General features: G+C 44.8%; 1 protein-coding gene across 4 annotated transcripts; it reads right to left on the bottom strand.

Moving 5' to 3' along the window:
• Nucleotides 1-745: 745 nt before the first annotated feature.
• On the bottom strand, nucleotides 746-24734 carry CABLES2 (Cdk5 and Abl enzyme substrate 2). Of its 4 annotated transcripts, XM_054391812.1 has the most exons (11): nucleotides 24530-24734; nucleotides 24220-24346; nucleotides 10105-10176; nucleotides 9814-9906; nucleotides 8946-9023; nucleotides 7409-7517; nucleotides 6599-6764; nucleotides 5393-5496; nucleotides 4996-5102; nucleotides 2977-3181; nucleotides 746-2495 (listed from the first exon to the last, which is right to left on the bottom strand). In XM_054391812.1, exons 1-11 carry the CDS (start codon nucleotides 24732-24734, stop codon nucleotides 2355-2357), a joined length of 1407 nt encoding a protein of 468 aa, XP_054247787.1. In that variant the 3' UTR covers nucleotides 746-2354. The 4 variants fall into 4 exon arrangements, with proteins under 4 accessions (XP_054247787.1, XP_054247785.1, XP_054247786.1 ...); XM_054391810.1 differs by having other exon boundaries at nucleotides 24220-24734; XM_054391811.1 differs by lacking the exon at nucleotides 10105-10176 and having other exon boundaries at nucleotides 24220-24734.
• Between the last annotated feature and the right edge of the window lie 1386 nt (nucleotides 24735-26120).

Raw genomic sequence — 26120 nt, forward strand, 5'->3', positions numbered from 1 at the left:
CAGCATTCTGTAATTTCATGCTCCTTATCCTAATTTGTCCATCTGAAACGAAACAAAAGCTTGCCGGCTTATGACGTCAAACCGTAGGTTCTGGGAGTGTAACTAGAGCCCAAATGCCCACTGCAACTAGATAAACTTCCACTGAAGAGAGACTGAAAAGTGTTGCAAACCAAAGTGCATTTTTTTCCCATAGATGATGATAAAAGAAAGTTAAGCTTTGTTACAGAAAGCGCTTTATACACTAAACAAAGAAGTTCCAGAAAAAGACATTTTCTGATTGCATTCAAACTAAGCAAAGTGTTTTAATGGTTCTGGAGATACTGCATGAGAAATTTTATTTGCTCAGTTCTACTCCTGTCCTCTCCCTTGACTTTAGGCAGTGGTGGACTACCTCACAAGTCTTCACCACTGTGTGCTAATTTGAAGGCTCATTACACACTAGATGTTGAGTACCTCAATATTTCTTGCATGCAAGGACAGTAATATTCAGTAGAAAGTTTAACTAGTAGGCAATTTTTAAAAGACCTTTTGGAAGGTAACTGGCAAGCTTATTGTCTAACTTATGAGTTCCACCTCACTTATGGAGAGTGGAAAATCCTTCTGTGTTAGAGAGAAATCACAAGCATATTAAAATTTTACACAAATAACCTGAAGCTACATACATCTGAACACAGTTACAAAAGATTTGTTAGTAATTGTAATTATTATCTAGGAAAAAAAAAACCAAAAAAACCAAAACCACATTTTGAGCCTCACTTGAAGAAGGGGCTCCAGTAAAGTCTGCTGCAATTCTAATGAAGCCAAACTAGCTTCAGACAAAACACAGCTGAAAAGCAAAAGATTCAGCTTTGGTTTTGGCTACAACCAACATTCAATACAAAGAACAGAAATTTACATTACTTTACATATGGGAGAGCAGATCCCTTACCTCAGTACAAGGTATAGCATCTCACTTAGGACTCAAACTTAAATGCCAAATGTCTCAGTCCTACTAGCCAAGCATCAGTTCCTTGCAAATGGACACAGTTACTTGTATCATAATATTGCTTCAGAAAATAAAACCAAGAGCCAGTATCACAGAAGGTTCCACATATAACTGAGAGTTCATTCCCATCTTGGATATTTGGGAAAAACAAAACAAAACAAGGCCCAAACCAAATGAAGGAATAGCCAAAGGTCAGAAGTTATTTAACCTCTGAGCATGCATCAGAGCACTGCTGGGCACCAGCCCTTTGGTGGCTGTTCAGATGTGCAAAGCCAGTTGTATGAGGACCATCACAGTGATGCAATGCTTGGAAGAACAGAGTAAAAAGGTAGCATTTTACATATTGGTCATGCTTTCATTGGCTTAGTTTGGCAGCAGGAGCTCTACTGGCTGAACTATTTGCTCAGAGCACGTAGGACCATATATAATACAGTCATACTGAAGGTGCTTGTTTCAGACTACAGAACACTGGAAACAAAATGAAGTCATAAATGATACATTTGACAGCAAATTGCTTTTAGTCATGTGCTCATCTTCCACTGAAGTGTGAATGAGGACAGCAATCCCTTTGCTGCAGCCACCTCGTTCAACACGTGGTACTTCATGAGAGATTTTCAAACACTCCTCCATAAATAAAATGTATATTTTGTAAGGTATTAATAGTTAACTGAACCGGAACAGAGTAATTTCAAACTTGCTACTTCTAGATCTAGAGTATAGGAGAGAGTAGATGCCCTGTGTATCATTAGTGCAGATATACTGGAATTGTTCTCCTTTTTTTATGCAAGGCCAATGCAGGTAAAGAATAAATGGCTATACAAATTCAGGTTTCCCTACCAAATAACAGAACTAACTTAAAAAACACTGGTACCAGACCAGCCAGTTTTAGGCACATCTTTAAAAAAATAAAGTATGCATTTCAGTAATGTAAAAATGTGAGAAGATTCTTAAAAACATCTGAACTTTATGGTGCACTGGAATGGAAGTGATGCTTCCTTTAGTCTCAAGGAATATAATAAAGGCTTTAAAACAAAAGAAACAATACCATAGTATTCTTCATAGGGAAGAACAGTTTTAAGAAAACCAAAAAAGATAAATAAGGAATAATAAGCAGCCATGACAGCTGACTGGTGAATATTTGTGCTTTAAATGTCCAAAAGAAAATAAAGTCCAACAACTCTTCTCGTACCATCCTCCAGACTTAGCACACATGTCCATAACATGCCTCAACAGTTTAACACCACACCAGAACTCGCTGTAGCCATGGCAGGGCACACAGCAGCACAGGGAGGCCAGTGGCAACTCCACCAGCAGCCATCAGTGATGCGATCTCCAGTGCCACTGGCTGTCAGCTGGAGCACAGCTTTGGTTAAGACTGTTGTGTGAGTCGTCTGTAATGAGGTAAAACTTGGTTTTCAGGAAGGTAAAGAGCCAGTTCCAAAGCTACAAGGACGGTGAATTCAAACCCAATGAGATCTCTTCTGTTGAATCTGAATCTCTCTTCTAGTTTCTATTACAACAATAAAAAAAAAGGGGGGGGGAGAAAAAAGCCAAACAGTTAATCCACAAGATAACACACTGAGTTAAAGTCAGCATAAAGCAGGAACCAGCAATGCATGGCCAGAGCTGTACCTATACAGAATCAAAACTGTTTCCAGGGATCATACAAGTAAACCAACTTATCAGCTCAGCTGAGACACCCACACAAGAGTTCCATATGCTTGCCTGAGAAACCAAGTGCAAAAATAACCTCACTGTAGGATCAGTAGGACATTAGACTGCACCAGTCAAGTAGTTTTAATTAATTATAACTAAAAATAAAAATTAAATAATCAAGGAAGAGGCCCTAATGAGACATAAAGCAGACTGAAAGAGCTGACCTTAAATGCAAGCACACACCACTGAAAATCTTGGCTTTAATCTTTGTCTTATTCTGTGAGCTAGAGAGAAAAAGTTTTGACAACATCTGAAACGAGTCTGAGAGTACTTACATCAATAAGGTGTTTGACTTCATGTTTCCTGAGATCACTGCTGATCTTGGCTGCAAGCAGAACGCAAGCACCAGCACACAGTTTGCGGTTCTGTTTGTTGAGTTTGCCTTGGAGGACGAGCTTCTCAAAGTAAACATAAGCCATGGAGACAGTAACGGGCTCCAGATTGCACTCTTCACTCAGGTTCCGCATCTCTCTCTTCAGACTGGGAACAGGAAAGAAGGCAACCTCTCAAACATGACAGCTTTTGTGACATGCTCTCAGAAACACTGCAGCCTGGGAACTCACAAGAGCATATGGGCAAGACTCCTGTTTGGAAAACCACAACAAGTATTACCCTAGACTGGAGAAGTCCAGCTGGCAGCAAGCTGGAGCTGATGCACAAGCTGATTTGACCTGGCTGTCAGCATCTGCTGTGGAAGAACAGTTCCTCATCTGCTCCTAATCTGTCAAAGGCTTTGCTGCCTCACAAACAAGCTACAGCTGTATGATTCCCTCTGGGTGTGCTGGTTTTAGGCTATGCCTTTAAAATTTTTCACAGATCTTGAGCAGAAAGTAGTAAAAATGTAAAGAAATCACTATTGGGTGTAAAAAGGAAAAAATAATGATTATTCTGAACGATTCCATTGGAGGGATAGCTCAACACAATGTTGGGCAGTGTGGTGCACTGTCTGCTCTCTTCTTGCTTCTTTCGCTGGGAGGATTTCTAACACATCTCTGCTGACCTTGACTGCTTGGTCTGGTATTAACCATATCTGCTTCTCTCTCTCTTTCCTTTTTGGCCAGGGGGGTCAGGAGGAGGCAGGGAAGGGGAGGCAGGGCAGGCAGCTTTCCTGGTCTCTTTTGGCCAGGGCGGGATTGTGCTGTTTTGTTAATTGTAAATATCTGTAAATATTGTAAATACTGTGTATTTGTATATATTCATTGAATTCCATTGCAGACTGCAGTTTTGCATGTAAATATAGCTCCATTTGCTTCCAAACTGAGCTAGTCTGGTAAATTTAATATTGGGGGGAGTTTCCAACCCACCACACTGGGCTCGCAAATTGGTTCATGATTCGTATCATACTGAACCTTTCTGACCTACCCAACACCACATCAAAGCCACGCAGATCACAGCAGCTGCTGTGCAGAGACCTGTCTGTGACACACCTCGTGGAAGAATCAGGTCTGAGGAGGGAGGCAGATGGGTTTACACACCTCCCTTTATAACAGCTAGCCCTTCACCATGAGATGCTACCTCTCATGGCTGCCACCCATCCTGCAAAAGCATCTTTGTGTGAACACACTACTTAAAACAGCTGCAAAGAGGAGTATGGAAGACAGTGGCAGAACACAGATTGTGCCTGAGCAAGCCTCACACTTGGAGCTGAGTTACACAGCCCTGGTGAGTCAGCAGAATCGTGTTTAAGCTAGCTACTTCAGAAGGCCCTGATTGCATTAATCACTGTAATACCAGCAGGATTACAGCTCTCTGAAGGCACAACAGCACATCTCACTGATGAGCAGCCACATGCACTTCATGGAAGATAAGAAAATCTGTGTGGCACAGTCCTGCCTTTATAAAATGCTTATCTTCACCAAGACTCCCCAGACCTAACACTCTTCTTTACCCTAGAGTCCATGGTCATCAGGGAGTCTAGTAATTGAAAGGCAAAAAAAGCCAGAGGGTCCAGAAAGGCAATCCAGCCAGAGCATGACTGCACTGCAGCCAAACAATCAGGTTACAAGTATCTGTTTCAAGGCTAATGCTGCCTCACTGTTAATTGCCTGCGAGTGTTAGAACTCCACAGTTGGCAGAACAAAACCCTTTTAGGTGGACCTATGAAAACCAACTGTTATCCCTTCTCAGCACCCTAAACATTCCCATACAGGGTTGTCATCCTACACATGGCAACAAGAGATTAGTGTTTAATCATTTATACTATTAATAGATCAAATATTTGCTCCATACAAGTGGAAGATGAAAGCAGACTTTTACAGCGTGGATGTTCTTGTTATTCAGTGCTTGTTTCTTACCTCCTAATTTTGCTCAGTGTCAACTTGATATGAGGAAACTTCTCTCTAAAGGTTTCATTCATATCCTTTTTAAGGTCTGAGGGTTTCACATATTCTATGACTGTAGTCTGAAACACAAGAGGCAGAGTTTATCATTTCTCTTGTGACCAGCACTGAGAGAGAAACAAATCTTCCAATAATGCAGAAGCAAACCTGAGTGTTGTTATTCACCATTTAATAGTTGTCTAATGTCCTGAGTAATAGACTATGTTAAATCTCAACTAAAAGTCTTAAATTAGTAACTTTTTGCTTACAAGAATCAAATGACAACATGGAGAGACATGTCAGGTTGATCCCCAACCAGCTGAGTGCAAAAACCCTGCTGAATCCTTGGCCATGAGGCTGGCAGAGAACTCACCATGTAAGAGGCAAAGATGAGAACACGTTTATGTTTTCCACAGGGCCACTGAGGATCATCCAGAAGATTTGGATCATACTCTGAAGCTTCCCCAACTTCACTTCCTAATGGAATAAGGAAAGCACATTGGGTCACAAGACAGAGCTTTAGATTTTCTGTTTTGTCTGAAGTGTTCAAACAGCAAAAGTAAAACATTTTGGCAGATCCCATAGCACAGGTAAAGTGCACCTCCAGTCACATAATGTCCTGGTCAGGTGTTAGAATTACTTAAAAAACCCACAAAAGCTTTCACCAGCATGTTCCTGATGCACCATTTTAGACTAAACTGAGTGCAAACTCAATTTGTGATCCACAAATACGCACAGAAAACAACTGCGCAAGAGTTGTCTACACACTAACAGACAGCAGAGTTGTCAGGTTTGCTCTTTTACACAAGAAAAGGAATTGTTGTCACAAACTCTTTGGCTTTTGCATTGTTCCTGTGCTAGAAGGTGAAGACCACCACCTGTTATCTACAGATGTCTATGTACATCAGATATTTCTTGTGGAGACCTCACTGCTCTCTACAACTACCTGAAATGAGATCATAGTGAGGTGAGGGTCAGTTTCTTCTCTCTAGTATCAGAGGAAATGGCCTAAAATTGTGCCAGGGGAGGTTTAAATTGGATCTCCAGAAAAATTTCTTTACTGAAGGAGTGGTCAGACATTGGAATAGGCTGCCCAGGGAAGTGGAGTCACCTTCCCTAGAGGTGTTCAAGAAATGCGTGGACATGGCTTAATGGCCATGGTGGTGTTAGGTTGGACTTGATGACCTTAGAGATCTTTTTCAAACCAATTCTGTGATTCTGTGTTTAAAAGCCATGTAGATGTGGTGATTTGGGATATGGCTTAGTAGTGGACTTGGTAGAGCAGGGTTAAAGGTTAGACTCTATGATCTTGAAGGTCTTTTTCAACCTTAATGATTCAATGCTTTGTGCTCCCTGAGTTGCATAAAGGAATGTCTGCAAGTCTCAGTCGTCAGGCTCCTCATTTATACTTCCTTAATGAGGCTTCTCTAGCAGGCTGTGCTAAACCCAGTCTCCTTCCACTGCAGCACATCCTTCCTAACAATGCACTTCACCACTTGTAGTAGTTTCAGATAATACATTCCTTTTATGCTTTTTTGCTGTGTGCAGAAGTAACAACAAAGTTGGCAGCTGTCCTTACCAAGGTCTGTTCCTGCTGGTAAGGTTTTTGCTGTCACAGGTTTGTATCTTGCTGCAGGAAGACTCCGTGAAGCACTGGCTCGACACAAGGGCACAGCACTGTGGCTGTCAGCCTTGCGAACAACCAGGGCATTGGTGGGATACAAGAACTTTGCATAAGACACAACCTGAAAGAGAAAGTTGTAGTACTTAGAGGGACATTTACTGAAAAGCCCATTTGAGGACACCAAGGATTTTCCAACTCATGAATTCCCTGGAGTTTGTTTTTGGGAGTAGGGACTTTGAAATTGTGAGACAGGAGGAATGGGAAAAATTAGATTAGGAATACCCTTTGCTTCCACAACTTCAACATGGAAATGTTGTGGAAGATTTGGTGGGGTGGCAAAAAACGGGGGAAGAATCCTATCAGTAAAATTCTGGCACTATATAAATCTGAGCTATAAATCTCACCTGTATTTCTATCAAAACATCACTCGTGTTGCCTGAGCTACCAGTGTCAAATCAATTCTTCAGAAACAGAAGTGGTCACAGGCTTCAACAGCCTCCTCAGAAGAAGCTTTATCACAAGTCAGACATTTCAAACTAAAGATCTAAACCAGATTCCATTGCTCTGAAAAGTCAGGGCTTTCACTTTATGGGTGGAAAACCACTGCATAAATTAAGAGATTTGTCTCAGCATAAAAAGGTCCTGGAGTGAAGGCAGCCATCTTATCCATCTGCTGGCCCCTGCTCCAGTCAGTGGTTTGGTCACTGGCATTACGAAAGAAAAAAAGAAACAACCCACCCAAAACCAAATAAAATACTTCCTTACCTTGCCATCAGCACCTAACTCTACGCCTTCCATTCCAAGCACCATCTCAGTGGAGACTGAAACTCCCCCAGAAGGATGTCGCTGCTTCTGTCCTTCCATTTTTAGATCACTAAATGCAGTTAAGAAAGCGAACTATTAAAAAGTGCAGCCCAAGCCCAGCTTCCTCTATGGTATTGATCAGATCCATCCAATAGCTACAGCCACCACCACCAGGTCAGAGGTCTCATATTGAGGGCAGTGACTCAATCCCACTTCCAAGAAAGCATTCATTTATAACTACTCTTTTCAAAACATGGTGTTCAGCAACTAAAGAATCAGATTTCATCTCCTTTTAACTCAAATCCCTACCAATATACCTATCAAAATTAAATTGGGGCTTTGAAAATGGTCTCTCTGCTAAGACCATTCCATGTTAGCAATAATGCCCAAACATTTAACAGCAAACAAGATTTATATTGCTAGCCTTCCAGGACTAGAAACTCTCCTTTCAGTTGCAATTTTTCCAACCACTGTGCACAGAAGCTCAAATTAAGAAGGAAGGCTGCCAGCAGAACTCTGCGTCAGCAATGGCAGCACACAGCTTTTGTCACCTATATTCCGATGTCAAAAAGTAGCTTCCAGTTGGAGACCTGCCCTGCCAGCTTACAGAACCACACAGTGCTCAGAACTGCTCTAAAATAGCTCCACTGACCTTGCTGATTTCTATGAAGTGAGAATTTTCCCATGGACTCTTTTTTTGGCAAGTGTATTTGCATACAATACAGTTCCCAGCACTAAACATCCGTTTCCTTTGTCCATAAGTTAAGTACAGGACAGAATTGACACCACCATTGTTTTGCCACAAGTGGATTAGAATAAAACCAGTATTTCCTATGGTGTGTGTTTGTAGGTCACAAACCATCACAGAAATCAGCTTGGATTTCACATGGGACTGAGCAAAGCTGGGGGGAAACTCAGTGAGCAGGTTTTGTTCCTCATAAGCGATCATATTGACAGTTCTGTATATAAAGTAGTACAAACACCAAAAGCAGTTTCAGTCAGTCTAAAGAGTTTCTGTTTTTCTTAAGACTGCAAATAGTCTCATTCATGGCTTAAAACTGAAATACAGAAGAACATCTTAAAGTGTAACTTCACTACAAAACCTTGAAGCTTTGCTTTGTACAGGCAGCAGCATCCTTCCCTGATGCTCTATTTTTGCTGACATCATTGTTGCACTAAAGATAGTTGCTTTTTGACCACTTCAATTGTGCAGGAAATCTCCACAGCAAAGCACATCTCTGTTCTAAGTTGGTTTCAGGGATTGTCACAGGACTGGTGTGCTTGAAAATGGGAATAAACACTTGAAAAGTCTCTTTTCCACTTATTTTTTACCTCCTGGAATTTGAATGAATACTTGGACACTGTGGTGTCTGATATTACTGCTGTGATAGCAAGCTTTTGTCCTTCCAAACATCAGAGCTACATCAACCATACTCACTTAAAAGGATCTTTTGCAAGCAACAGAGCAGAGATTTCAAAGCAGACAAAAATGACTCACCTGATCCGTAAACTCTCCCCGTAAGGTAGGATAGAAAAAGCCACACACAGTGTTCTTTTAGCACAGATTAAGACTATCCTGTAAGCAGATATGAAAAGATCAGGATAAGAAGATTCAGAAGCTACCAAACAGCTTTTTATGCAACATGAACACAGAACTCCTTTTAAATTGCTCTGTAAGTCATAAAGACACTGCTTTGGATTGCCTGCTTTCCGACAGCAGCACAAAAGCAGGTGTTTCATTCTCACACTGTCGGTCCTTAGAGCCAAGCTCGGCATCAAAACCCAATGTTCAGTAACTGCCATCACCTTGGGAGCTCTTCAAGGAGATCTCAGTCTTTAAATACACATCTGTATTTAGGTAATTTTTACATAAACCTTGTGAAAATATGATGTGAAAACATTTAGATGAAATCTCACACCTCTATTAATACTAAATATGACTACAACCTCCCCTTTCTCTTCTACCCAGCAACTGTGAGCCAAGAATTTGGCTTAACTGAGCCATTTTCCTTAAATCCTCCTCAGCTCTGACCTCTATGTGTGCTAGATAACGAAGATGTTAGAAGAGAATGATTTAACCTCCTCAAATCAGGATAGCTGAGCCGTCAGAACCTTGCTCCAGATGTATCAGCTAAGCACCTTCTGCTTTCCAGAGATGTATACAGCTAACAAAGACCCCTATGGTCTCAGCTGTGCTGGGTTAATGGTTGGCCTCCATGATCTTAAAGGTCTTTTCCAAGCTGAATTATTTTATGATTCTATTCCCACTGATCTTAAATAGCTAATTGCATCAAACAAGAGCCTACAACCGAGCACATCCTACTTCCCCCAAGCATACAGGAGGCAACTTGACCTCCAGAAGTTACCTGCTGTTCTTGGTGTCATATTGCCTCATGTTCTTGATGAAGTGCATCTTCTTCAAACTTTTGTGTCTTGGAGACCCAGATATATGCTTGGTTCTGCAATTATATTAAAAAAGAAAAAAAAAAAAAAAGAAAACCGCTTGTTAAGTGCTCTGAAAAACAAGCCGTGCCGGTTGTATGATCAGATGGCAGCACTAGCATGCAGGACCTCAGATATTGGCGTGGAAGAGGGTGGAGGGAGGAGAAGACTGCATGCAACGAGCTGAGGTTAATGCTGCTTTTGAAAAAAAGTACCTTTGTACACTGGCATATTCCACTATGTCTTCTAAAAAGTCTAGAGAGCAGCGCTGGGAGATAAAACGCCTTCTGCAAAATGTACAACACCAACGAAGAGTGAACAATATTAGTTCATGGCCTCTGAGTTTATGAACTGCAACAGATCTAAGGACAAATAGTAGGGTTGTTTTGGTTTTTTTTTTTAAATGAAAGAGTGCTTAACTAAGAGTTCGAAGTTCCTAAAGAGGCCAAGAACTTGTCTCCTCCTCTAGGACCTTTGAAATAGGTATTTATACCGACTTTACTAACAAGAACACAAAAACATCTATCTAGAACTTAAAACATCTGAAAAACTTCCAGATATCCATTTAAAAATCACAAGGAGCCCCCCTCCCTTCCAAGGCACGGGAATAAGTCACTTTATTTCAATCTGTGGTCAGATACAGGTATGAATATCTGTGTGTGTTCTCCATTCAGAACGCAGCTCTCTGCAGCTGCAGGAGTCAGCAGACTGAGAGTCTGCTCAATAAAATTGACAGATCTCTCCAGAAAACAATAGAGAGGGTTATTAGAGGAAGCAAAGAGCATTTGGTACCCATCTGAAATCCCAGAATGGACGACTCAAGGAGAATAATAGTAGGAATCATGTGATGTAGTGTTAACAGTAATAGGATATTACATTTAAGTAAAAAAAATAGACTCTGCCCAAGTAAGACACATTACTATTGTCAAAGTCAAGACATTTGTTGGTAGAGATTTACAAATGAATTGTGAAACTCTGAATGCAATTTCCATAGGAACAATGCACTCAGATCCAACTGCCACCAGCCAAATGCTGACATTCCAGCTACCAGATTCCATATTTTCTGCTTTTGTTTAAGCCCATATTGTGCTACATTTTTAGCACAAGCCACCTGCCTTCAAGGCCAAGGTTTTCTTCCAAAGTAGCATAGTAACTCAACCAATGGACAATGGCACCACAGAAATCAATGTGGCAGCAGAAGATGAGGGAAAAAAGTTGCAGGACTCTGCTTTGATAAGTTCTGCCTTTTGGGGAAAAAAAAAAAACAAAAAACCAAACACCACCACCACCACAACCAACCAAAACCACAATCAAACCTTAAGCTGCATCAGAGCTCTGACACCCATGAGCAGCCAAGCAGCTGAGGTAGACCAAAGTTACGCTCTCATGCCTGGAAGTTAATATCCAACACCAAAGTAAAAGCATGGCACCTTGGGTTGAAGCAGGGTGAAAACCCAACAACCAACCAAACCCAAACCACCAAGAGGTTAAAAAAAGTGGGATTAATGTCTTGGCAGCCATGGAAGATTTTTCACACAGCAAAGCCATTTATAGCTTCAATTGATTCAAGTTAAAGATCAAGAAAAGCCTTCTGCAATTAAGTCTGGTCTTGCAGCCTGGTACTTCAGGATTTTGAAAGAACTGGACAATCTGCTAGTTCCACTGACTTTATCTTCTCTAGCCTGAGCTAGGTAAGAAATCAAATCACACTTTTTTTTTTTGTTACAGAAGTGATACATCAGAGTTTCAGACATGAACATCCAGCTGCTTTTTCTTAAGCATGGAGTCTAGAAATGAAAAATACCTGAGTGACAAACAGGTGCTTTTACCTCTTTTCCCTCATCTGCCAAGTTTTCTTCTCTTCTGAGCTACCTGGAGCTAATGCCAGAGCTGCCTGCCAAAAACCATGCCAGCAAGATGTGGCAGTTTCCCTCCACATGGCACATCACCACTAAGGACAGCGCCACCAGGGCACAGGACTTGCTGTACCATTATGGATTTCTACCACAAACATGGTTAGCAAGAGAGGGATTTGCCCCTCTTGCTTCAAGCTATAACAGGAATATATACACTCTTTTACTTTCTGCTCAAACTCTGTGAAAAGAAAGTAAAGGCATAGCCTTAAAACCACAATGCTAAACCCAGCACTTGGACAAGATGGTGTTCTGCTGTTCTTCCCTCTACACTGACATATCACTTCAGCCTGAGTAGTCCTGAAACCAGACTAGTTCCTCTTTCCTCACCACAAGTTCAAGAGAAACCATTTAGCATTTTCTCTTTGTCTTCCAGTACATAAAAGAGAACGAGCACCAAAGTCTGCTTACAATCTCCTTAATGAAATATAATTAACACCCTTTCCCAGTGAACTTGTAGTAATTTATACCCCATATAAAACTTTATTGTTTTCCCCTAAAAGGAAATTGTCCTCAAATCCTCAGCAGTGCTCTTCAGGCATTCTTAAAAGAACAAAACACCACAATTCAAGTATGTAGGAGAACGAAAAATCAGCATCCCTTTCTGCAAACACAGGAGAGGTAAATCCTCCCACAGGCTCAACACCTTCAGCACTGCTAGAGACTGCCTCCTACAAACTAACAGTTATTGAAGAATGTTCCTGGCACAGCTCAATGCCCTTCACCAGCACTTAAGTTATGAACACTTCTTCCAGTGCTTTTCAATGAGACCTACACAGGAACAACTGTAATGCTGGTTCTCCAGTCTGCCTTGGCATCTAACTTGCAATAAAAACCCCTTCATGAAATGTGGGGGTCAGTCTCAAACCTTCTGACATGAAGGCAGCTGATAACATTCACAGTCTTCCTCACCTCCTTTGGGACATCTGGCTTTAGGAGGGCCTGTTGCAACAGGACAAGGGGTGATGGGTTTAAACTAAAAGAAGGAGATTTAGACTAGAGAGGAGGAAGAATTTTTAAATTGAGGATGGTAAAACACTGGCCCAGGTTAGCCAGAGAGTTGGTAGATGCCCCATCCCTGGAAATATTCCAGGCCAGGTTGGATAGGGCTCTGAGCAACCACCTCTAGTTGCAGATATCCCTGCTGACTGCAGGGGGGAGTTGGACTAGCTGACCTTTAAGGGTCCCTTCCAACCCAAACCATTCCATCGTTCTGTGGATACAAAGACACAGGGTGGGGTGAGCAAAGGGGAAACACAGCTAATGCCAAAGACAACAGGCATTGGGACAAGAAAAAAAAAATGCACTGGGGTAAGCAACTGGATGTATTGGGAGAGCCACAGCTAGACCCTCACTACTAACTCCACAGTGCTGTAGCTGCAACTGCCTGCTAGGTCAGTGAAGGTGTGCTCACAACACAGACACCTATCCATTGTGTTACACCACCTGAACACCAGCTGGTGGTCTCAGTAACAAATACCTGAACCTGCTGCTCTAAGACCGTATCTGGAAGTAAAAACCTGCAGTGAAGGAAAGGTCCTACCCCTTGACTGCAAACCACAATGACTCATCCCCACTCTGTCAACAGGAAGCTTCATTTTTAGCTACGCCTATTTTCCGTCCTTAAGTGAAGATGTCACTTTGGAGGAATCCCTGATGCTCAGCAAGACGCTCTCCCTCAAATCTGAAAACAAGGTCTACATAAAGAGGTCTCACTACACCAGCCAGAGTACTCAGAACAGTCTGAGTCTTCATGCCAATGTTCTACAGCAACACAGCTGCAGCCCACCAGACACTTGCTAGATTCCTCAGTATCACTGACATACAGAACTTCTTTATTAGGTAGTGCAGTATGTGGAGTATGCTGCAAAATGGAACACTTTGAGCAGTCTGCATGTAATTGTTATAGATACACACAAACACATATGTTTGCTTTAGTTTGAGTGCCCTTCTCGTGCAGCTATTCCACACCTCAACAACAGGCTGCGCAGGATCACTTGGGCAGCTGCTAGCTTCAATGAAAAAAATGTCAAGTCACAGATCCCCTGCTAAGCAGCTTCACCTAGGATAACACTTCCTGCTTGTGCTCTGATCTACTGGAATTCAAAGGATTTGAAGTAGTTGACACAGAACATTTGTTGCCAAGTACAACTATAACAGAATACTAACCCCCATACCCTCACTAAGTTCCCTTACACACACCCTGACTGACACGAGACATGACGCGTAGAAATCCAAGTATCCAATATTGAAGTGCTAATGATTCCTGTGGAGCAGGATGTAATTTGAATAGGATGCTAAAAACGTCCAGCCATGCCTGTTAACCAATACCAGCTATTTCCTTGACAAGCTATTGAGGGTTTGCTTGCTTGTATGCCCTTGGTCAGGAGCTCACTTTCAGGTGCTTCCCCACACTAACTTAGGAGCCAGTAAAGCAGGACCATCCCAGAAACTCAACATTAAACCCAGCAACTGTTTACCCAGCCAGCACCCCTGAGAGGACCCACCAAGAGAGAAAACACACAGCACATGTCCAGAGATAAGGGGCTATCAAGCAGAGGAATTCTGGATTACGCCTTCGCTTATCTCCATGTCACACATGGACACACACAGTCCAACACCACTGCTGAGTCCCTGATGAGCTAAACATGCAATTAAATAAAACAACCCCAAACACAACCCCCCTTTTGTTCAGATAAAACCCCATCAAATCAACTTCAGAGATGCATTCCGACTCCCAAACTGGGAAGCAGAAACCAGCCCACAGGTTTATCCTTTATGATGGATTTCCCAATGAGGAAACCCAACTTCTGAGTGCTTCCAGCTTCACTGTTGTGCTCTTCTAGTCCTACCAATGCCCCCACCAAGTGCTGGCAGAGAAACACCGTGCAGATGGCAAACAACAATGGACAAGCAGCATGCAGGGTCCCCAGCTCAGAGGTTGACACAGCTCTTAAGTGTTCCCAGCAGAAGAGGGCACAGCCAAGAGCAAGCTATGTATAGCACTGGTAATCCCCACATGGCTGTCTCACCAATTGAAAGCAAAAAGCTGGTTAAGTCACAGCTCCAGATTAAAGAAGAGTGCCCTTTCCCCGTGGCTTTCCAAGGGTATTTTCACCCTTCCCACCCACAGGCTGGGCTACCTGCAAACACCCAAGAAGACAATGGCAAAGTTTCAGGATGCTGCTATAGTTGAAAGTGTCCAAATTGACCATTCATCAGCAGATTAACTATCTGAATGCAAAAGAGATACTAACTGTGCTATCAGCCATGGGTTCAGGCACAGGCAAACCTCTTCCATGCCTCCTTCTGGGCCACTGGGTCCTCTGAGGGACATTAAGGCAGCCCTTTGGGCATCCATGCACCAGTTCAGCACTCCTAGGCTCTGCTTGCAGGCTTGGAAAAAAAAAAATAGCCCTCATGAATCTCATTTTAACCCCCAATATTGGGCTTTACAGCAGCCAGTGATCTGACCCAACCTCCTGCATGCAGCTGCTATTTGGTCATTTTGAAGCTTCTCTGTTCTGCCCCTTTGGTTCCTACATCTCTGCCACAGTAGGTGAACAGACCAGCTGGTCTCTCTTTCCTGAAGGCTAAATCAGAAGTTCCTCAATCTTACAGGGATTCTCCCATCCCAGTTGACCCCCACATTTCACACAGACAGCTCTGCACTCTCAGGCAACTACGCAGCCAGAGTTCAACCACCATTCAGCTATTTTATGGGGCTTAAAAGAAAGACGGGGAGTCATTTTAGCAGGGCTTGTTGTGACAGGACAAGGGCTGATGGGTTTAAACTAAAAGAGGGAAATTCAGACTAGAGAGAAGGAAAAAATGTTTTTATGCTGAAGGTGGCAAGACACTGTCTCAGGTTGCCCAGAGAGGCAGTAGATGCCCCATCCCAGGTCAGGCTGGATGGGGCTCTTAGCAAGCTGATCTAGTTGAAGATGCCCCTGATTAAATGACCTTTAAAAGTCCTTCACAACGTAAAACAATCTGTGCTTCTGTTTTCACCCATGCAGCACTTGGAGTCCTCCTTACATTGTGACTTCTTACCCTCACCACTTCTAGCACCACCAAGCCCTGTGACACGAGCTTCCAAAGATGTTGCAAAAGCCACACACTAACATGACTTGAGACCTCCTCCAGCCTAAGGGACTGGCAGTATGGATTTGTTTCAGATGGAATCACATCCCTCGCCCCAGTGCTGGAAAGGGATGCCATGCTGCATGATGCCATGTGGGCACACACACCCCAGGCAATGGGCTAAAATTAGCAGTAAGCCTTGTTATCTGCTGTGCTTTAGCCACATGTACTGCTGTTAGAGGAACGGAATGGGGGAGGTCAAGGATTTTTTAATTACTGTGTAAAATTAGGAGGCAATAGAATTTGGTTTCCTATTTCTCACTTGAAAGAGTTTTATTTTAATATGGATGTCCCTTTGTAAGGTCCTTTGCAGGCCTCGGTTTAATCACAACTGTCAAGAGACTGAGTTGTTAACATAACAAGGACAAAAATAATTTATTGGTTTTTGGAAGCACTAGCTTAGAAACAACTGTCAAAGGTAATTTGCACAAAGAACCAAGATCCCAAATCCTGTTTACAATAGGAAGACATACCTGTCAGATTTGTTTTGCCAAGACATATTTTAGAGATTAAGTTGTGTTGCTTTCCTTCCTTGCGGGTGAGCCCAAAGCCAGCTGACCTGTGCCTCACTTCAACTAGGTAAAATACTGGCATCAAGGGACTAAGAAATCCACTTTCACTTTGAAACTTCCCTCCCCCCCCTTTTATTTTCTTAAACTGCTGTTACTTACATGGCTCAGGAGACATTTGCTGTTTTCAGGCTCAGTGTTTGAGTGTGAGCATCCCTCTTCCACATCAATCCCTGTCCCTTACCACCCTCAAAGCTCACATTAATGAGTTTCCTGCTCCAAAGCAGATTGAATACAGCTCACACTGAATAGCAACAAGTTCGGTAATTAATGCCAAAAGAAGTCAGAGACTACATTCATTCTGAATCACCAAAACCCACATATTTGGTGCAACAAATGACTTCAATGAAGAATCTACATCAGCCCCAAGCACCAACCATTTTCATGGCTAGAGGGTTGCAGCTCTGATGTTCAGTGAGAGGCAGCAGCAGAGATCATCCCCTGTGTAACCAACAGTAAGTGAACAGCGAAGTGCTCCTCCTTCACAAGGGCACCTACTCACTGTGGCACTACAGTTGTGCCACTTGGATTGCAGGCCACCATCCCAGGAGCTCATTGTGCCATTTGTTTAAATCTCAGACTGCCAGAGAATAAAGACAAGTCTCACAGCAGAACTAGTTTATGTTATTCCTCCATTTTAAAGGGTAAACCCAAATTAGCCACATAAGCATGAAAAGTACTTTTATGCTTCAGAGCAAGTCCCTCTGTGAGACTCTCAGGATGACCAAATTCCTTTATCTTTTTGTTCTTAGTCAAGGTTTGTCTGCAAAACTCACAGGGCACCAGGGGTGTGTGTGTGCGTGTTTCTGCTGGTCCCAAACAGCCAGGAGAACACCTTGCACTCCTCCAACTCCAGCAAAGCCACATGCAAGGAAAATGTGTCACACAGCCTACAGGACAGATGAGAGGGAACAGAAAGGAAGGATAATTTGAATGAAGGTGGAGGCAGAGTAAGTAGGAAGCTCACTAAGCCTGGGGAGTTTTAAATACTAACAAGAAAGAAATTAGGTACTCTTCACAGCAGCTGCTACTTCATTGCTGATTCACAGCCACCTATGATTAAGACCTACAGCTACTAGGAAATGAGCTTTGTATTCATTGTGTTTCATAAATGACATTGTTTTGGTGCTAAGAGTGTTTAGACAATCCAGGGATAAAATAATGCCTTACAGTAATTATGAAAGCCATCTGTTGCAACAGAACCACCAAACCAGATGTAAGGTTTGCTGTGCCTACAGCCTTCTTCTGAAGTCCACTCCTAAAATCCCTGCTTCATCTCACAAAGCAAACTAGATGTGCTGGCCAGGAACTATTTCTCCAAATTCCTACCTTCTGGAGTTGTTCCTAGCTCACCAGCCTGGTTCCCTCTCTTCTTTGTGCTCTGCTCACTAAACTGCTGACCAAAACAGCCAAATCAAGTGCAAAGTGTGTCCTTGATAACACTCAGTAACACTCTGGACATTATGCTAGCAATATTCATGCACTTTCCTGAGAGATGATGCTGTCATTTCATCATGTGCCTTGTTAAAAATAAAGCCCTTCAGGACAAAACTCCCAAATTAACAAACAAAACAAAACAGGAGAGGGGGAAAGAAAAAGAGAGAGAAGCTTTTAAGTAGGAAAAAGAAGAAAATTCAAAACAGATGACTGGAGGAAACCTAGTCAAGGAGAGTTTAGAGAGCTCTCCCTGTGTTTTTATGAGCACTTGGTTCTTCCCATTGCATCAGTCATCCCCTCCAAGCCCCAGTCACGAGGCTCTAGCCTCACTGGGACAAAATTTTAGGCTTAAATTGCAGTGACCATGACAGAGCAAGCACAAATCTGTCCATGCTCTTAAGCAAGCTGCTTTGACCAGCAGTTGTTCAGCCCTGGCTAGCAAATGAAACAGGTGCCCAGTTCCAAAGCAGGTCTGCAGTTAAGTTGAACCCAAGTACCACCACAAGAGCTGGCACAAGAGCAGTGCTCCCTGCAGAAGGTGGCTGCAGAGGGCCAGGGTGTTCAGAGGTCCCAGAGAAGGGCTGTGGGATCACCACCTCAGGCAGCAGGGTCAACCCACAGCAATCTTTTGAAGACTCAATACAGCTTAAATCAGAGGATTATCTTGTGAACAATTTTGCTTTGCTAGCACTTATGAGACCAGTTAAAGGCTCTTCATTAATTGTTGGACTTGATGATCTTAAAGGTTTTTTCCAACCAAAGTGATTCTATGGTTTAATATATTTTTCAGATGCTAGACTACAATAATTTATAGTAAATCACATACACGACAGCTCTAACCAAAGGTTAGAGATTTAAAGTGTGACAGAGTAGCTTTAGCTGAGCATTCTCCATCTGCAGTCACCTGCTTTATCAACAATATATCCATGCTCATTAAAAAAAAAGTCCAGATTTCATTGTTTGGGTGCATGTCACATTGTGCATTTTAAAAGTCAAACTACAGAGCCAGAGACTTCAGAACAATCTTCAAAAGAAAGCTCAAAAACATCTTCAAGCTCTCTCAGCCTGACAAGCCTCACAGCTCTAACTGGTTGACAGATGGGAAAAAGAGGAACACAGGCCAGCTGAAACTAAGTCTTGAGGATTTAATGTAACTAAAACATAATGCAGGAAACAGAAAAAAATATTTAGTAGAGAATTTTTGCACAAGTCACTTCCCTTCCCTCCACCCTCTCCCCCCCTCTCCTTTCTAAACTAAACAAACCAGATCCAACCTCAGAGCTGCTACTGAAAGCAAAGACCTTTCCCTCCCTGCCTCATTCCACAGTTTATAGGAGCTTGCAAAAGAAGATCAGCACTGCCAATAACTCTCCTGAACTGGTTCACTTGTGGTGCCAAGAGCACACAACAGGCCCAAAGAAGCTGGGTGAGATAGGTGTCTGGTCAGTCATGCAAGTTAGGGCAGTCCATGGCTCTGCAATTATCAAGGAGGGCTTTGGGGCTCAAAGTTATAGTAGGGAGCCCTGAATCTCCTCAATGGCTCTAATACTCCTACAGGACTTGCTTACTGGAGGTCTGAAAGAGGGCCACACTGATTCCTTCCCAGAGTTAAGCTTTTGGCTTTTTCCATTTCATTTGGTAGCATTTTCTCCTCTCAGCTGATGACTCACAGCTTTCAAGAAGCAAGACAATGTCATGTGGACCACTCTCACTGACTCCTGCAGAGAGGGACTGCAAGCTGGCATCAAGGGAAGGGAAAGGTGGAAATGGTGCTTCCAGAACATCCCCTTACCCACAGCATCCCAAAACCTGCTGCCAGAGCTTCTGCACAATCACTTTGAAAAGCTGGTGAGGTCAGCTGCAAGTACAATTAATTCTGTGCAGAATCATTCTGCCTGGACATCAAAGTCACTTGAAAAGCCTCTGGATTCTTAAACGAAGAGGTCAAATAACCTTGGTGTTAGCAGCATCTAGGACTGTCTGACCCAGACCTGCTCACAGAGGTGTGCAGAATACAAGGACGTGGATTTACTGATCTCTAAGTTCCCTACTAGGCATACAACTAACTTCTGATTAATATACCTGGCTGGGAATGTCCTACAGACAGCTACAGATTACAAATGTTTAATACTGGGCACACTGAGTTCATCTCCAGCTGCAAATAAGACAGAAAGCTGTCAAAGCAAACTGTACTTGCTGAGGAGGAGACTGCAGCTTTCACACGTCAGCTGACTTTTAAACAAAGTTCAGATTTGGAATATATTTGTGTTCAGCCCTGAGCAGTACATCCCAGTTCATACCTGAAAGGTCAAGGCTTGCCAGCTCTGACAGCTCTTGCTAGTTCCTGAAAAGCACCATGTGTGCTCAGGTTATTCCAAATAAGGCTCAAAATTAAGACTTCTAAACACTGCATTTCATCCATCTCAACAAAATCTGTTTATTAGCAGAGGGTTGATTGTATTATTATTTTTTTAAAAATTTATTTATATTATTTGAAGTGAAATCAGCAGCTAAGCTGACAGCAGGACAAAACAACACATTAACCATCATAAGCATAAAAGGCTGACCAAGCATTTCTGCCATTCCACCCAAAGAACTAATATGATCACACCTATGTCAGCAATCCAGCAGCCAATTAAGACTTAAAAGCAGAGTTGGTCCAAAGCGCTGCTGTTAACTACTGTTTATCCTCCCACTTGTAAAATGACCTAAATTAGCTCAGTCATTTCTGATTTATCAGCAAGCACGAGCATTCAGCTCAGCTCCCTCACCACTGAGCATCAAGGACATGAATGCATCAGTTGCAAAGAATTTAGCCTCTGTATTTATTCTTAGGCCAGGCAAAAAGCAGCAAATATATGGCAAAACCAGCTGCTCTACAAGGCACTATACTGAAATCTCAGAAACACAACAAGCATTGACATTCAGGGCTGCTCCCATCCTTTGTGCTTTCATAACCTGACAATTTTCAGGGCTCTCTATTATCTGTTTCCCCAGAAAGCTCTGCCAGTTTCAGACCCAGCTGCAGAAATTCAATTCTCAATCAGTGAATGCTGGTTTGTTCCCTGCTTGCTGCCTCCCTCCGCTGCTTTCTGTGAGGCTTGTTCTTTGAAAGAACAAAAGAACAGAGCAAGCTGGAAAAGGAGAAGGGAGGAGGGTTGGGGAGCAGATTAAGCAAACTGGTGTAACACAGCATTGTAAATTAAGACCCTGTAAACAAAAGATTCCTTAGGAAAACAAAAGTAGAAGGTTAAAGTCGTTAAGTTTGTAATGCTCAGCCTGCAGCATGATGAAACCAAGCATCCAGATGCTCCAAGGGAGTGTGCACCACTGAAGTTTCCATCCTAAGGGACCCATCAGTTACCAAGGAACTCCAAGAAACTTCACATTGCATCAGCTGAGCAGATCAGTTCCTTGGGCTGTAGTGAAGATCCTGCCTGTCTCTAACAACTAAGCAGTGAATCTAGCAGAGTCCACAGCCTGATCCATTGGCTGGGCTCATCAGCTTCTTGCAACTTCTCAATCAAGTCAGACAAGATCAAGTTTTGTAATAAAACTCTGCCCAACAAAACTGCCAGTTCTAGATTAAGTGATCTCCACGGACTGGGACAAGCCCCAGCACGATGAAATCCCCAAGCATGGCACAGGACTGCAGTAGCTCTGCTCATTGAACATGAGCAAACCTAGAGACCCTTCAGCCCATGCTCCTGATGTGCTTAAGGGAGGCTCCAATTCTAAGCAGCTCTTGACAGTGACTAAAAAAAGGACTCTGAGGAGAGCAGCTGTCTTAAGCAGGCACCAAAGATTAGGTGTCCACAGTCACAGTGCAGATTCCCCTTCCCTCTGATGACTTCATACCCCTGTACATTTGCACAATGCAGGCAGTTAACCTATCTAGAGTAGCAACCTTACTGTACAGTAAAATGATACCCAGCTTCCTGAGCTCCAGTAAAAACAAACACATTTTGTAATTGTTTGTTGATTTCTGAACCTTATTTTGCAAACAGCTCACCTAACACAGAAGGGAAAGCAGCAGGAAATTCCTCAACCCCCTTGTCATGTATTTGTGACAAGAGGAGGATGTTCTGCAGGGATGAAGGGATGTTCCATGGCAGAGCGCATATGGAACCAGCAGAAAAGTAGTGTTAAATAATCCCTCACTATGCAAGCTGCAGGTGAAGTTGGAATTACAGAGGGATGGCTCATCTCACACACTCCTGTGCCCAGCATAACTGGGAGGAGATATATTTGGTCTAACATGTCCCCACAGGCAGCATAAAACTATCCTGTCAGATGTGTGTATCTCCATATAAAGATATGGATCTTCTGCCTGATAGCCTCAGCAGATGTTCTCACGCTCTTTTCTCCTTTAAAGACACAAAAATAGATAAACACACTCAGTCCACATCACCCTTGTAAGTAGTCTACAAAAATGACTGACTCAATACAACATGCCCTTTCAGCCATCTCTTCCAAGCTCGGAAACCATGGGCTGTTTTGTCATTACTCAGACAGAAGCCCCTTTCATTTCTCTCAATTACCCCCTCACACTTCTCTACCTTTTCTTTCTGATTTATCATTCTTTTCAGATGGATTGATTAGAACTATCATAGCAGAACACAGTACGTAAAATCAGATGCCAAGGAAAGAGACAGAAAAGACATCAAATGAGAAGTTCCTAGGAGCATTTTCTTAGTGTCTCATTGACTTGGACTGGGAAGAAGGAGGATTGAATCAACTGCATGAACTCCATCAGTTCAGAACTCAACAGGCACAAGAAGTATCACACCCACAGAGATACCTGTGCTTGTGAAGCTCTTGATGCAAAACTTGCCCTCAAGAGCTTTACCTGTAACAGTAAAGCAATGAAATGAAGTCACATAGCACCTGGTACATTGGCTTTTGTGGACCAGGAATAGTGCTAGGAAGCTGTGCTACAGCAACACCCTCACCTCAGGCTTTCCTGCTCAACAAGCAGTACCTGACAGTGCAAAGTGTGTACAGGACATCCATCTAGCAGGGCCAGCTTCACCTTCTGCAGGAAGTAAGGAAAGAAAGGTCTCTTCAATTAAAAGGAGAAAAGGACTAGGTGGTAAGTGACAGCTGAAGAAGGCAAAAAACCCAGGAGGGACAACACACAAGAGGACCCCTACACCTCACCGACCAACAGCTACTGCTCTCTAAAGCCACTTCAGCCTCTAGACAATTGTTTTCTGAGTAATTACAGGATACCTCCAGTACATGATATACGCTGCAAGGGAACACACATCACTGCCTTAGCAAAGCTCCCCAGCTTTAAAGCACAGACAACTTCTCTATTTCAGCTCACTAACAAAGCTCTGGAAGCTGCTATAAAGACCACAGAGACTTAAAGCCTTTGATACTCTTCGCTATCTTCGGGCTCAGAGACCAGCTCACTTTACAAAGCTGTTTATGCAAGAAACAGCCTGAAAAAGAGTTCCTTCAGAGCTCAAATCCCCAAGATCTGAGCAAGAGTCCGCCTTGCAGTCGATTAGAAAACCAACACTTTCAGGCTGATAGAAGTCCCTGGGAAAGGCAGCGGTAATCCTGCACTGAAGGCCAGAACATCCTCCCCTAGGGCTGACTCCAGGGTCCCAGCGCACAAGCGTTTATGAATATACAGTTACTGCACAGGCAAGCAGCAGAGATTAGGAGAAGGCTCTACATCAGCAGCGTGACTGTTGCAAGGAGGAAGGGTCTTGCCCAGCAATCACCGTCAGCTTCATCTGGAAACCGCAAAAACAGCAAACAACCGAGCTAGGGCAAAGCAGGAGGCAGGGCTCAGGGTACCGCAGATCCGCAGCCAGAGTGTGAAACGCTCCGCAAATGCCCCTCACCAGACGCTCCCGCAGGCTGGGGCATCCTCCGCAGCGGTAGCCGCACATCCCCGGGGCTTCCAGAGCCAGCGGGCAGCGCTCCCCAGCTGCTTGCGACGTGAACTCCCCGCTTCCCCACGGCACACCTCCGGCACGGCTGCGCCGGGGCAGGGGCTCCCTCCGGGGGTCAGGCGACAGCGGTGTCGGCACCGCCTCCCTCGGCCGCTCTTCCCTGAGGGCACCCATTTCCCATGCTCCATTCCCCATGCCCCCGGAGCCACCGGCCGGCCGAGGGCCCTGGGAAAGTCCGGCTCTTCCCAGGGCCCCGGGGGGTCCCGCCGCTTCCCACGCCCCGCGGGGTCAGGGCGGCGGGGGTGTGCGTATGGGGGGCGGTAGGGGCTGTCCCTGCGTGCCCCGCTCCCCGCACTCACCTCTGTCGCTGCGCCTCCAGCGCGAAGCCGCCGCCCGCCGCGTTCTGTGTGGGGCTCAGCAGCCCCGGTGCGCCCGGTTTGGCGGCCGCCAGCATCCCCGGCAGGGCGGGCGGCGCCGGGGGCGGCGGACAGAGCGGGCCGCCCAGGAGCAGCTGCGGCAGGAACATGCCCCCGCGGGTGGGGTCCGCCTCCCCCTTGGCTCCGGTGGTGGCGACGAGAGGGGAGACACCGGTCAGCAGCAAAGCGGGCGGCGGTTGACAGGCGGGCGGTGGGGACAACAAGCGAGGGGGGGCTCCGGTCGGCGCCGCCACCGCCGCCTCCTCCCTTTCACCCTGGCCGGCGGGCGGCAGCGGTTTGTCGGTGGGCGGACAGGGAGGCCGTCCGTCCAGGGAGATGTTGTTGAGGAAGAAGAGGGCGGCCTGCCGCCGCCGCGAGTCACCCCGCTTCCGCGGCGGCGGCGCCTGCTCGCGGGGCGGGCGGGAAGGCGGGGAGCCGCACGCCGTGGCCGCGGCCATTCTCCGAATGAGCCGCGACCGCCTCAACCGCCCGGGCTGGACCGGCGGGGGGGCGCAGCGAAACCTACAACTCACACCCTCATTGGATGCGTCGCGCCGGGATGTAAATAAGCCCGGCCGCTGCCCCCTGCTGATTGGCTCGGCTAGCTCATCACGGCTATCCCCGCCCTCCCGCGCCGGCCGGCAGGGCTCTGCCGGGTCCTAGCACCGGTGAGCAATGGTTCCCCTGGCACAAGGGGCTCGGTGCTGCCCCCGCCCGGTGGGCTGCGGCTGCCCAGGTAGCCGCGCCCTGACAAACCCTACGGCGTCCTCTCCCCACAGGCAGCCCATTCCTCCTTCAGGTGCTTCCCTAAAACATCCACAAGCCCATCGTGTCCCCATCCAATCATCCACCACAGTCCCGCACAAACACCACATCCCCATGCAAACACCTGCCATGTCCCTTTGTATGATTTAAAAAAACCTCTTCTTGCTCTCATCTCCCCACCCAAACCCTCAAGTGACTCTGGTGGTTACTCAGTCCAAAGGTCTCCTGGCCTTGTTGCAGGCAGGGGGGACACATCTAAAATCATCAGCTAGTGGCTATGTGCATCAGACTGCTTCTACAAGAGGTAGTGGTTGCTCCTCTTTTTCCTGTCCAACAGCCTGGGGTGGACCCCAACCTGCCAGCCCTGAGGGTCTTTGTGTGGATCCCCATGCACAACCTTAAGACTCACCAGCAGCCCCAGAAACCCATGTAGAAGGATGAATCCTTACTCCTCCCAGCCTGTGAAGCAAAACTGAGGCAGTGCTTATCACGGGACGTATATGGACAAGGCAGACACAGATTTGGGAGGGCGTAAACTTAATATTTACGTCCACCAAGTGACTCAAGGCATTTCTGCACAGCATGACACTTCCCGGACTGGTGTGTTTATAGTGCACAGAATAAACACACCCCTCAGGCACTTGAGCTGCTGTCTGCCACATCCCGGGATGATGCTCTGACTGCTTGCCAAGTGAGAGAGCTCTGCCCTTCCTGCTGTCCTCGGAGGACATTGATGTTCACTGACGATGTCCATGCAATTAGGCCTGGCAGAAGAAGCTTAGGAGCTTTGCTGGGTGCTGTGAGCATCAGGGTGTGGGTGCTGGCAGCCTCTGTGCTTCCCACCTCACATTCTCCAAAGCAGCTTATGTTTCCAAAAGGGATTTTGCCAGTGGACAAATTGCCCAAATTTACCACTAATGAGGAACTACTGAGATGTTACAATTAAGCAGGTATTTGTGTATTTGGGCCCTTGGAGTGGTAAATGCTTGTGCCAAACACATTTAAAGAAGCTGCGTGACGACACTTAATATTTTTTGCAGTTCACACCAGCAATCAAACTGATGTCTGATGATGTGACC

The sequence above is a fragment of the Indicator indicator genome, chromosome 24 (genome assembly GCF_027791375.1).
Source record: "Indicator indicator isolate 239-I01 chromosome 24, UM_Iind_1.1, whole genome shotgun sequence".
Lineage (NCBI taxonomy): Eukaryota > Metazoa > Chordata > Aves > Piciformes > Indicatoridae > Indicator > Indicator indicator.

Bases quoted from the DNA above. Each gene is read 5' to 3' on its own strand.
- CABLES2 (XM_054391810.1), bottom strand. From the start codon at position 24,734: ATGGCCGCGGCCACGGCGTGCGGCTCCCCGCCTTCCCGCCCGCCCCGC. The intron at 9,024-9,813 runs GTAACTTCTGGA...ATCTGCTTACAG, and splicing joins TATGACACCAAGAACAGCAG to GATAGTCTTAATCTGTGCTA. The intron at 5,497-6,598 runs GTAAGGACAGCT...TTATTCCATTAG, and splicing joins ACCAGCAGGAACAGACCTTG to GAAGTGAAGTTGGGGAAGCT.